The sequence below is a fragment of the Humulus lupulus genome, chromosome 7 (assembly GCF_963169125.1).
Source record: "Humulus lupulus chromosome 7, drHumLupu1.1, whole genome shotgun sequence".
Lineage (NCBI taxonomy): Eukaryota > Viridiplantae > Streptophyta > Magnoliopsida > Rosales > Cannabaceae > Humulus > Humulus lupulus.
In genome coordinates this window covers 125,576,014-125,589,093 of record NC_084799.1, presented here as the reverse complement: position 1 = coordinate 125,589,093, position 13,080 = coordinate 125,576,014, and the positions used below count along the sequence as shown (strand labels likewise).

Genomic DNA, 13,080 nt, shown 5'->3' with positions numbered 1-13,080 from the left:
TTCCTAACATCTAAAACAAAACATGGATAATGGGTTTTTGTTTGTTTGGATTAAAAGAAAACAATTGAAAGAGGGATGCCACCATTAAGGTTTTTTTCAATGGTTTTTTTGTGTAAGACATAAATGGGGTTTTGATTAGAATTGGAAACTTAGGTCACTTGGCTTGAACCCTTTTTCATTTGAGTTGTCAGAATTTTGTACCCACAAATATTGGCAACTTAGGTCCCTTGGGTCAGAGCATTTTTTATATATGTTATATCTCCTATGTTCATTATTTTGTTTGGTGAATTTATAACACAGATTAATGTTGATATGATTTGGGTTCTCAAAACTAAGTCTCTTCTCTTTAAATATATCGTTAGTTCCTCTATTGTTTCTGAAGTTTTTGTGATTAATATAAATGTATTTCACGTGCACCACCACTTTGAGAACTTGACTTGGCAAGGTTTTGTTGATGTGGCTTAAGTTATAAAATTACTTTGTGGTGACAAGTTTCGATTGTGATCTTATGGAAAACCACAAACTGCAAATTCTAGGGAAGAAAATTAGCTTTGAATATGTAAGTTTTCATGTCTACTTTATACCTAGGTCATGGTATTTTCTTGGGCTTCTTTTTATTACAACGTAATAAAGAAATTTACATAATAAGGAGAGTTTCTTGTTATATTCAGCTCATTGATCCATCAAGTTTGTTTTGTGTCTGAGACACTTCCAAGTGTGATTCACTATATCAGATGCTTGACATATGTTTTAATGCTATATGTTTTAATTCACTAGAATCTCGTTACTGAAGTCAAGTAATTGGGATACCAGAATCTCGTTACTCATGAATCACAATCTGTAACTTTTCTGATTTTCATGATTTATCCCCTCACTATTGTTGAGACAAACTAATTGTGGGCAAAGAGTATTGATTGATAACTGTTCTTCTCTACCAGTCGTGGGACCACCGACATCTGCAGGGCTCTAGTCAAGGTATCTGTTCTATGTTTAATTGATAACTGTACTAAAGGTTTTTCTCTTTATTTTTAATTGATTTTAGGTTCCATGTCAATTTGTTTGGGTTAGTTTGCTCTGTTTGCTTGTATAATTTAGGGGTTGTCGAAATTTTCAAAGTTTCTATGTTCTCTAAGCTTAGTTTTGGTCCAATTCATACCAGCCATCTAGGGGACTCAGGAAAAAAATGTAGACCAACCAGTAAGACAATTCATGGAACAAGTCCTTCAGATAAAAAAATAAAAAATAAAATAAAAACTTAGAAGTGAGTCCCTTAAATTCTTGTATGTTTCTTTGAAAATTTCAGTTCAATCACATAACATACACATATATAGTGATATAGGAAAATAAATAAAATATGTAATTGTAATAACTATTTACAAGTTAGAGCTAATGATCTCCAACTTATATAGTTGTCCCTATGATAAAGGCAAATGATCCTCCAAGTACAATCATGAGCTGAAGAACAAACAAGCAAACATATATAAGAATTTAACTTAGATCATTGTGTTTGATTTAAATTAGGTTATATTTTTGTTGTTGTTTGTCTTCTTTGAGTCTCATTAACGAAGATGTAGATATATTTTTTTTCTTTCAAATCATGACTTATTGTTGTCAATCACAACTGAATTAATATGTTGCTCCTTTTAAACATAAAACTTTCTTTCTACGGTTTGGTTGTTGAGAGATGTGTCTAAAATGAGAGGAAAATTTTATTCACTGATGTGATATTTTAGGGAATCACATATTTTGGATACCCTTTTGGTTAATATCAATGTTATAGTTGGTAACTAATTATTTGAAATGATAAATCATTTTGGAGATTTGGGTTGAGCATTTTATTTTATTTTTTTATAGTAAACACTGAATTTGATCACCAACACTCTTGATATTTGAGCCTCATAACTTAAATCATACCAATGTATAATTTGACTCTAATTCTAGTAGTGTCATCATGCCAATGCATGATTTGATTTTGATTATAGCTTTATAGAACTAGTAGTAGTCATTTTCATGGCTCATATTCTAAGGGATATTTTTTAAGAGCTTTGCTTTCCTTTTAGTCATTACAGAGATAGCAAAACTAGGAAAGTTTAAAGATTGATGAGATGTGCAAAGTATTTCCAAAACAGGGGAAATAAAACTTGTATTACTAGGCAATAGAGCCATCATTACTTAGTATGTGGCTCATATATATATATATATACACATAGAATTACATGGGTATGTATAGATTAGAATGCTTTACAACTTATGTAGCTGAATTAGCGCATACTTATGGGAGGAAACTCTGATGTTTCCATAGCTAGAACTGTATATTAATCTATTACAACAGATATATTTTAATTACCAAAGGTTCTCATGTTTAAGCTTAACTAAACTAGAAAACATAGGTATTTGAAAACTCTTGCTTATTAAATGAGTAGGACTTTCAAGTAGTTAATAGATCATATATATTTACACAGTCACAACAGTTTTTTTTCTCTATAGTCTTGGCAGTTTTCCCTCTATGAGCTAATTACTCTCTTGAATAAATAAAAGCATTTAATTTTTTTTTTAAATTATGGCTTTCTATTTTTTGTAATTTAATGATTTGCTTATTTGGATCAATCTAAATTGTTCCCAGGATTCCCATACAACTAGCTGCAAATTGAAGTTGTAACAGAGAGCTTTCACCAGTTGAATAGAGGTATAATAACTTTTTTTTTTCTTCTGTTTTTGCTGGGTAAGCACTGACTTGATTTCCATTTCAGCATCTTTTATATTTTCCCTTTCATGAGCATGATATTTGGTCTGGTTAGATTTTCTATTGATTGTGATGCCTCCTGATACGGGTTTTGCTGCACATGCATATTGTAATGATCACATATGGTAGTTCTAAAGGCAGTAGTTCTTTCATGTGGTCACTGTGTATTTCATATTGAGTTTATTCGATTCTTCCTTTTTATTTGTTGATTTTTCTTAAGGAAGAGGGTGTGTGTGTATATATATATGTGTGTATCCCTTTCAGTATTGTTTAAGAATTAAGATACAGGAAATGGAAATTGTATGTTTGTTTTTCATTTGTAACCATTTAGAAGCTTAAAAAGATCCTTTTCTTCAGTTAAATTTGATTGATTGATTTTGTAACTCAAAGTTGCGTGTGTATGGCTTAATTTTTGTTAAACTTGTGTTTGGCTGTTTGGTTTCTGTTGAATAGAATAATCACGTGGAGTGACTATTACTTTGTTCTAAGTGTTCACAGTGTAATATATTCTTTGAACACTGAAACTAGAAACTAGAAACTAATGGTACAAGGAGTTGAGTGTGAAAACAGAAGATAATAAAAAATAGAAAATGATGGTTTACACAATGCTACTATGTTAGGGAGGAATAGTATTTTCTTATGGTGTTTTATAATACCATTAATATTTTCTAAAAATTAGGCTTGTTTTCCTTTCTGTTTTTAAAAAGATTTATAAAGCTTATGGTTATTAGATTTTTTTATTTTGGGATAAAGTGAAGTTTAGAGAAATGTCATTGGTACCAGTAAGAGTCAAAAGGACCTTTAGTTTAAGTAAGGTGCTTAAATCTAACTTTTCACTTAATGTGGTTATATAGTTGTCATTTTTAGCCACGAAGAAGGCCCTCTAAGTTTTTTGCATTATATATTTGTGTCATTAAAGTTGAGATTATCACATTCCACCTCCAAAAGCTCTAATTATGGTCATAGATAAAAGCAGAATGTAAGTTTTAGCATTTTTATATACTTTATGTTGTTTTGTATGCATACATATTTGAATATTTAAATTATGTCATTCTTACCATGTAGATACATTATTTCCTATTTCTTTGCCTGATAGAACATTCAAATGCTGGCTTCTCACTTACTGTTTATGCTTCTATGATGATCCTTGTGTTGCATTCTAGGGTCATATCTGAAATAATAAATGAATTTGAAGAAAGCCTTAAAAGATCAAGTTTTCTTGAGGACTTTAGAATGATTGAGCTTCCAAATTTGCGAGATAAATTTGTTGAGTTGCTTGAACTTCTGGTAAGCCTGCATATTTCTGGCTTCTCCTTGATTTTTTAGAGTAAGGAGTCTGTAGTCTGAGTCCAAACCTTACTAACTTATGGTATTAAATGTTTCAAGGGTGAGGGAAATGGATATCTTGCTGGTAAAGTAGTGAAAGTTCTACAGGACATGTTTGAAATTATAACCAATGATATGATTGTTGATTCTTCAGGTTGGATGCTTTCGGACTTACCATTCTTTTGTAAGATTAGTAGTTAACATGTTTTATATACTAATACTACCATACTTCATGTTCAAACCACACAGAGCAGGTGATGAAACTTGTAACATTCATTTAAACATATAATTACATTTGTAAACTTTTGTGATTTTCAATCATGATTTGGTGCTTGTCTTTTCATTTTGTTTAGTAAGCTATTAGCTAGTTTAGGATGATAATAATAATTTCTGCTTGATTAATTTCATATCTGACAGGTTACAACTAAGTTCCTATGTGTATATTGTACCAGAATTTAGGAGTCTAGTAGTTTATGAGTTGTGTGATGTGAACATTGTAAAATATATTAAGGGAAACTAAATATATAAATAACCACCCTGGTTACCAGTTTCAGATGAGCTGCAACAAATTTTTGTTAACTTTGGATTAGGAGGTTAGGCTTCTTAGCGTGACATAGGACGCTTTGGTTAGAACAGTTATCATTGTCTTGTCTATATTGATGCTCATCTACTGAAACGAGGCTCTACTCTTTATAGGTTTGGAAGTATTTTTGCTTCATATGTTCAGAGTGGACTGCAGGAATTAATGTATTAGAAGGGTTTTTGATGTGTGGAAAAGGTAGAAAGAAGTTCATGAAAAACTTGGTAATGTACGGATGTAAGTAGGGGATGGAGTAACATTTCTAGACATACTAGTCTGGAGATTTTTTTTTTAAAACAGAGTTCAGCTGCTAGACTAGGTGAGGAAAGTGGTGATTTAAAAAAAATAATTGGTTAGTATCAAGGATGAAAAAATCGATATTATCGGCGATATTTCTGTCGAAATATCTGAATTTTCCAAGGTTTTGATATTTTTCTGAGTGTAAAACTTTATCTGTCAAAATATAGTATATCTATGGACACCAATATTTTCAACCTTATGATTCCCTGTCATAATACTACTGGGACTATTCTACAAGAATGCTGCTTTTTGTTGTCTCACTCACAACTACAAAAGGCGCATGAGTAAAAATCTCTTCATCTATTGGTTTGAGGGTATCATTGCAAGCTTTAAAAGGTAGTTCTTTGTGTCAGGTCAAACATAGTAAATAGTTATCCCTTTGCTGAATGTATCTGAACTATTATTCTTCTGATGTGATTCTTTACTGTGTTGATAATTTTGTGCACAAGTCACTTCATACTTTATATAGTCAAATTTTTCTATAAAATTATAAATCATTGAGATTTCTCTCTAGTGTTGTTCTCTCTACATCTTTTCTATCTGCTATTCTATTTCTCTCTATGGATTCATCTCTTGTTATCTATCCTATTTTCTCCTTTGGTCCTATATCACCCTTAGTTTGTTCCTTTCTGTCTATGTGTTTGCTATGCTAATTTTCTATTAGAATTTCATAACTATGCAACTATTTTTCAGATGCCTTTCATATTAAAATGCATAATAAGCTTATATTGTTTTAGTTGTGTTTCGATGTAGGCTTGTATAGGAAAATACTTCCTATATTGATGTTTTTGTACGTTCCTTGCTTAAAATAATAAAATAAAAATGATAATAGGATGCTGGTTTTTAGACATTCTATTTGCATGTTTGTTAGGGTATATAGCTTCTTTGATGACATGAGTTTTTTTAAAATGCATCTTCTGCATGCTTGTTTATGGATGCTTTAAATAGAAAATGATTGTTCACTTAAAAAATTGAAATGGGTTGCAGAATTATGAATGATGCAAGTATGGGGCACAGTTATGATGGTTTGTTGTGGACTCTGAGGTATTAAATAGTTTGTTTCTTTTCAAATTCTCTCCATCTCCACCTTTCTTTTGTGAGCTCATACGTTTCTATATTTTTGCATCTAAAGGAGTTTGCAAGAACTCTCTTTTGTGTTACTGCTAGCAGATTCAGAGGTTGCCATTTTATATAGTTCTTCCTCTTTAAATGAGGTACACATTTGGATTTTTTGCCTTTTTGTTGAAACTTAAATTTTTTAGAATGATTTTGTTTAGTTTTGTATTATTTTGATATACATGAGAACACATTTGAATGGTTCATAGGTGTCAACTTTGTTTTTGGTGTACATGCTTATGACTCCAGGTTATATGATATTAGTATTCTTCTATTAGATGTATGAAAACTTGTTAGCTTCCATCACATAAGCTAGTAGTGAAACCAATCAAAGTGCAAGATTATTGTCTGAGATGGAAATTTCACCACCAAATACTGAGTTCCTGTTTTTCCGTTTTTCAATACTATTTTCACAATAACTGGCCATGCCAATCAAAGTGCAAGATTATTGTCCTGAGATCATGAAACTTAAACTTTTGTTGGCTCTTAATCTTTTTGTCTCAATGGGCACATGGGTCCTTTTGGCTCATGGAGATTGTTTTATTCTTTGTCATGCATTTTGCTATGCATGGTACATATCAACATTGTTGTATATTTTTCCTTATTCAGTAATTGACCACTGTTATGATTGTAAGATACCTTGCCTAATTTATCTACCAAAGTCATGAGAAAAGGCAGAATTGTTAAGCTCAAATTTCTGTAACTATTTAAGTAGTTAAAAGTAAAAGACTCCAGGGCCAAAATAAAATGATTTGTGGATTATATTATAAGTAATCTATCATTTGTGTGAGTATTTTTATTTGAAATAAGTAATCAAAGTTTGTAGTTTGGAGTTTTGATTGTTTAATGGTAGTTTATGCTGGTCATTCTGATTTACATATTGGTTAATGTAGAGGACGAGCTGGAAAAACTTCTTTGCTTATCTGGGTCCTAGATTTCTTGTCTCTATTGCATATAGTCTAGTAAAGCATGCCACCCTGTATGCACCAGTTTTTTGTGGCTGCATTCTTGATATTTCTTTCTGTATGTAATGAATTAGATGCTAATTTTTTTTTAGCAACAATTATCTGGTGGGTTATAGTAGCAATATCAATTTTTAACTTCAGAATGTTTCATTAGAAAAGGTATTTTAAACACTGTTGGAACCGCAAAAATAAATTCTGAAATTGATCCGGAATAATTCATTAAGATATTTCTGTTGACAGCCTACACAAGAAGGATCTTGGAAGCATGAAGCATATTTGTTGTTTCCAGTTCATTTGGATGGAACATTGTTGGACAATGCTAACACTATGAAAGCTAAAAAGGAGTTATTCTCAACCACCGATGTTCTTCATATATTTAGACAAGTAGATAGATATGTTTCTTTAGACTTTTTAAATTGAGTTATGTTATCACCTGTGTTTTAGTTCCTCGTCTATATGATACAATGATGTGTACTTATAGTAAAATAGTTGAACCTAAAATTCTGTTTAACAGCTTTGTGCAGGACTCGAGCACATGCACAATTTTGATCCACCATATGCTCATAATGATGTCAAGCCTGGTAATGTCCTCATAACTCCTGGTAAAGGACAACCACCACTAGCCATATTGATGGATTTTGGCAGTGCTCGGCCTGCAAGGAGGCAGATTATTGCAGGTGTTTTTTTTGTTCCCCCAGTCGAACACACACACATGCAATGCATCAGTTAGTCTACTATGAATGACATTCATCCAATGCTTTGGTATTTGTATGAGGTCCGAGTTTATTTTTTCATAGTCTTAAGAGATAAAAAAATATTGAATTTTTTTAATTAATGGCATATTTGTGAAGACTTGACATGTGTTCATGTTTTGAGGTTTTCTATCAAGTTTTTGCATTTTTAGTTACTCTTTGGATAGCCTCATTTAAAAACCTTATCAAATTACAAAATGTTTGAATTTTTAATTTGTACAATTTAAAAGTTCCTATTGTTAGAATATGCCAAAGTAATGGAGGAATGGACACAGATTTCATCTTTCATTAAATATTTCATACTTGTATTGATGGTGGACTCATTGCTTGCTGTGTAGGAATGGGCATCTGAGCATTGTTCAGCACCTTTTCGAGCTCCTGAGTTGTGGGATTGTCCAAGTAATGCAGATATCGATGAGAGAGCTGATATTTGGTCATTAGGATGCACTTTATATGCAAAAATGCGATAATGTTTTTTACCATGTGATTTAAGATTTATTGGTTTAAGTTTTTTGGTCTTTGTCTCCTGATAGCTATAATATAATTTGATGATAGTGTTGAATGTTTTAAACTAATTTGTTGATTGTTAATACAATGTTGAATGCTTTTTACTTTTTGTTATTTGAAAATCAAGTTTATTTGATGATTCTAGTATATATTAGAAAGCTAATTTTAATTATATAAATAAAAAATTAAAATATAATAGAATAAATTAGTGTTATATAAATGAATATATAATGAGAATTTAAACTTATCTAAATATTAAAATAATACGAAAAATGTGTTATAATATCTATTACAATAACACTTTTTATAAGTAAAGAATTTTGTTATGCAAACTTTATTATATAACACAAAAAAAGTGTTATACTAAAGTGTAGTATAACACAAAAAATGTGTTATATGAAAGTGTAGTTTAACACAAATTTATAAGTATTGAAATGTGTTATATAATCGACTATAAATAACATAATTAAACACTTATCTATTTATTAAAATAACACAGAAAGTGTGTTATCGTTGACAGTACAATAACACATCTGTATAACACTGATAAATTGTTATGTAAAGTACCCTGACCTACGATAACATAGTCAGTCTTAACACATCAGAAAGTGTTATCGTATGTTTTGAAACACATTTTTAGTGTTATTAAAAGCATTTTTTCTTGTAGTGTGGGGTACTTGAGCCATCTGCTGAGGCTGTGGTAGCGGCTGAGGTGGAAGCTAAGTCTGCTGTCCCTGTTGCTGTAGTAATTCCTTCACTTGTTGTCGTAGTCTTGCAATTTCTGCAGTGTTGTTAACCGGCGGCGGCGGCGCTCTTTCTTTAGCAGCATCATTGGTTGCACGCCTTCCCCTTCTACGAACTGGAGGGGCTTCATAAGTTTTAGGAGCAACGCTTGAGGCATTAGCGTTGTTGCGAGCAAATCTTCTGAGCGACATCTTCAACATAGTTCTAACAGTCGAGAACATGTTAGAACTTACCCTAATAGGCTCTAAGGCAAAACTTAATCTAAGCAAACATAACTCGGACCTATTAATTATGATTTCTTATGAAAAAATTATGTAAGCCTTCTTTATGATTAGGGTCTGTTTCTAAACTTAGAAAAATAAGCCATCTCTATAATTTACTAAGTCTGTTTCTAATCATCCTATATGACTTAATTCTCAAGCTCAAAACTCGTCGTTGTTCTAAAGTTAACCATATTGAGGGAGGGCTTAGATCAGTATAATCGTTCCCACTACTATGGCCCCCTAAACTCTCAATATAGAACCCGGTCCATTGATTTGTGTCCACCCTAACCGAACTTGGTCATTATTTATTATGATTGTAGAAAAAATCAAACTCATACATGTCATTCAAAAATAACAATGATATTTATTTGGAAAAAAAAATTCACTATGTACAATCATAAATGCAAAGATAATAAATAAAATAAATAACGAAAAAATAAACTAATTTACAAATATTCTTAACTGAAAACATAAGGGCTAAAACGTTAACTAAACACATTATCATAAGAACTATAACATAAACAACTTACATTGGCAGTTAGATTCGTAGCTTGAGCGTGTGTATCAAGGAGAACTTCATGCAAATGAACCGTTCCCCTGATACCAATTGTAACGAACCAACTATTCTAGACTTTGGACCATTAATAACTACTATACAGAGACACTAATCTTAAGAAAACATATATATGAAATAACCATAACTTTATTAAAACTGTAAAGAGTTAAAATACATAAAATTCATAGTAGGATATGGGATCCCATTGTTTTGAAAATAAAATAGAGCATAACTTAAATCTTAAATAAAATGGTTACAGTATTAAGTGCGGAAATACATAAAAAATCATAATTTAAAAGACTTAAACAACTTCATCATCGAATCGTTCGCGTAGTCCACTGATTTCATTCTCCCTCAATACACATTCCTAAGCTGCCAAGAACCTTCCCGCCGCCATAACTATTTTCCTCCACATATAAAACATAAAGGAATGAGCCTAATGACCAGTAAGGAAAATCTACTACAAGCATGAAACACAATCATACACATAAACTATGAACACATATCATATACTATAACACATATATCATAATTCTAACCCATATACATGGTGACTATTGGGGTTTACTAACTAAGGAACTATATGCCTCAAACTACAATGACGTTTGCTAGTTAAGCAACTATAAGCCCCAAAAATATATAACTATTGGGGTTTGCTATATAGCAACTATAAGCCCCAAAACATAAATGTGATAGGGTTTGCTATATAACAACTATAAGCCCCAATCATACAAATATCTTACACATAAAATCATACTATAGCATAATCATAACATCTTACATAACATAGCACATATCACATAAGAACTATCCTATTTTCCTTACCAAAATACCAGGATGATGAGAACAACGTCAAGATTTTGGAACACTCTTAAAAACTATTAATTGAGAGGTGAGTTTTTTAAAAGAAATAAATGAAGAGGAATGAACTAAACCATCGAGAAGATACTTACCAACAAGAAATCTCAAGTTCAAAGAACCTAGATGCTTAACCAAGAATAGAGAAGTCTGAGTTAGGAATTGAGTAGAGAAAAACTATAAGAACTAATGAAACAATACAGAAAAGGAACTAAGAATAGGAATACCTATGAAAAGGAACTAAGAATAGGAATACCTATGAAAGGAACTAATGAAACAACCTATTCCACAAATAAATAAAATTGTGACAAATGTCATGCTCCTAACAGATTCTGGTGAAGACTAAGTCTTATATTTCCCTTATTTTATTATTAAAATAATAATTCCTTAATAATCATACGTATGACAAGTGTCATAATCCTATTGGCTCTATCTAAACCTTAGGAATAACTATGCTCATGACAAGTGTCATATTCTTATTGTCTCAATATAAACCTTAGGTTATAATAATTATCATATCAATAACCAACAATATTATTCAAACCTTATGTTATAATTAATATTCTTCAACTATAAGTTAAACTTATAAAATCCATAACTATTGCTAGGAGTTTCCAACTAAGTTCGGCTTGAACCAAAATCCACAGTAATAAACATACTATAACTACTACTAGCTATTACTATTACTACTACTATCTAACTAGCTAAGTAAAGTTCTTGGACTCTACAGCGTTCATTTTCTTCAACCTTTTGTTGTAGGCATCAACAAAAGGTGTGCGATAGAAGGGACCTGAAAAGAAACAATTAGGACCCTAAGGACCACCTACAAGCAGAGGAATAATAAACGAAATGACTCGAGGAGTAACACTTACCAGCACTGGCAAAATCCAGGAGAAGAGTTGGGTCGGTCCGCGTGGGAAAGCCACTTGCTTGGAAGAAGTGTTCCTTGTAGTCCCTCGTGTGGCTCTCATTACCGCACAAAGCCTTGTACTTCTTTCCCGGGTACGTAAGCTTCATCAGAGTATAGTACCCATCCTGATAATCCTTCTTCAAGCTTTGTCGGATGCTGTAGATATATAATATCTCAGCTTGAGAAGGAACGAGCTAATTCTGCCTCTTGTATAGAACAAATAGCCCGGCCAACACCCGATATCCATTTGGGGATAGCTAGAATGGAGTTATGATGACAAACTTAAAATAGTCAACATAGTACTGGTGATGTGGCAAGGTTGCACCAACTTGGAGATGAGATGTGCTCCAAGCCCTGAAGCCATGGACGCTTTCATGAACCCTCTCGTTCTCCTGAGACTAGCACACCCACATGATATGGGTGTCTACCCTGTAGTGGATTAAAATCCTCTCAAGAGCTCCCCGGTGTTTGATATTGCTTGGGGTCACCTCTGCCTTGAATACATCGACGGTGTAGGTTTTGTCCGTTAGCATTGGACCAATGTTAGCCTCTTCCTCCATGATGCCAAGTTAGAGGGGCCTCTCCACCACGGGGGCGTGGTCTTCCCTTACCACGAGAGCCTGACTACTCTCTGCCACTTGCTTTCACTACCTTGCCCGCAAAGTGAAGGAGAAATTGAAGGCAACTGCTTGGTCCATCTCTTCCTGGGTCTAGAACCTTGTTCAACACTCATCAAGCATCGAAATGCGTTGGTCTACTCCAGCCTTGGATGAACACTGTCTGAGATCCTTTTGGTGAGTTTCTCTCTATTTGCTTCTCAATTTTTTCTTCCAAGTCTTATACACGTTTATTCCTTTCATGTGCTTCATCCCTTCTTGCTTTGTTTCTGTAGGGTGTTAATACTCTCACCAACACCCATGCCGAAGTAGTCAAACTCAAGGATGCCTTGAGAAAATCGAGGGATTCCGTGAAAATCTTCAAGGACAGCGACACTCTCCAGTTTCAAGCTGGTTAAGAATTGTAGAAGGACCTCGATAGGAAAAACACTGAGATCAATAATAAAAGAAAAATGAACAAGATGATTGAGGATTCAGGAGAAAAATTCAAGCGCCAGCTGGAGGAGCTTGAGGAGTAGAGGAATATTCTCGTCATTTGTGTTAAAGAACTCAAGGTGCAACAACTCAAGTCAGTAGAGGAGAAGAAGCTTCTCTAGGAAGAGCTTCGGCATGAAAATGAGTCTCACTCCTCGAACTTGGTCAAGTTCAAGAGTGCGACCTTCAATTTTTTTTTCATGTTCAAGAAAAACAATAAGGAGGCCAACTTTGACTACATCCCAGCTCATCTTCAGGACAAAGAAATCACCAAGTGCGTTGCTCGTGAAGAGGAGGGGCTTGTTGTGGCTACTGAATAAGTCCCTGCCACTTCTGGAGCCGAGCAAGAAGAGCCTAAAAGGGAAGATG

General features: G+C 33.0%; 1 protein-coding gene across 1 annotated transcript; it reads left to right on the top strand.

Annotated features, from left to right (window-relative positions):
* Nucleotides 1-5,925: 5,925 nt before the first annotated feature.
* LOC133792162 (uncharacterized) lies at nucleotides 5,926-9,165 on the top strand. Its single transcript, XM_062230080.1, has 7 exons — nucleotides 5,926-5,993; nucleotides 6,082-6,163; nucleotides 7,271-7,414; nucleotides 7,545-7,707; nucleotides 8,026-8,036; nucleotides 8,121-8,215; nucleotides 9,060-9,165. Exons 1-7 carry the CDS (start codon nucleotides 5,926-5,928, stop codon nucleotides 9,163-9,165), a joined length of 669 nt encoding a protein of 222 aa, XP_062086064.1.
* The last annotated feature ends 3,915 nt before the right edge of the window (nucleotides 9,166-13,080 follow it).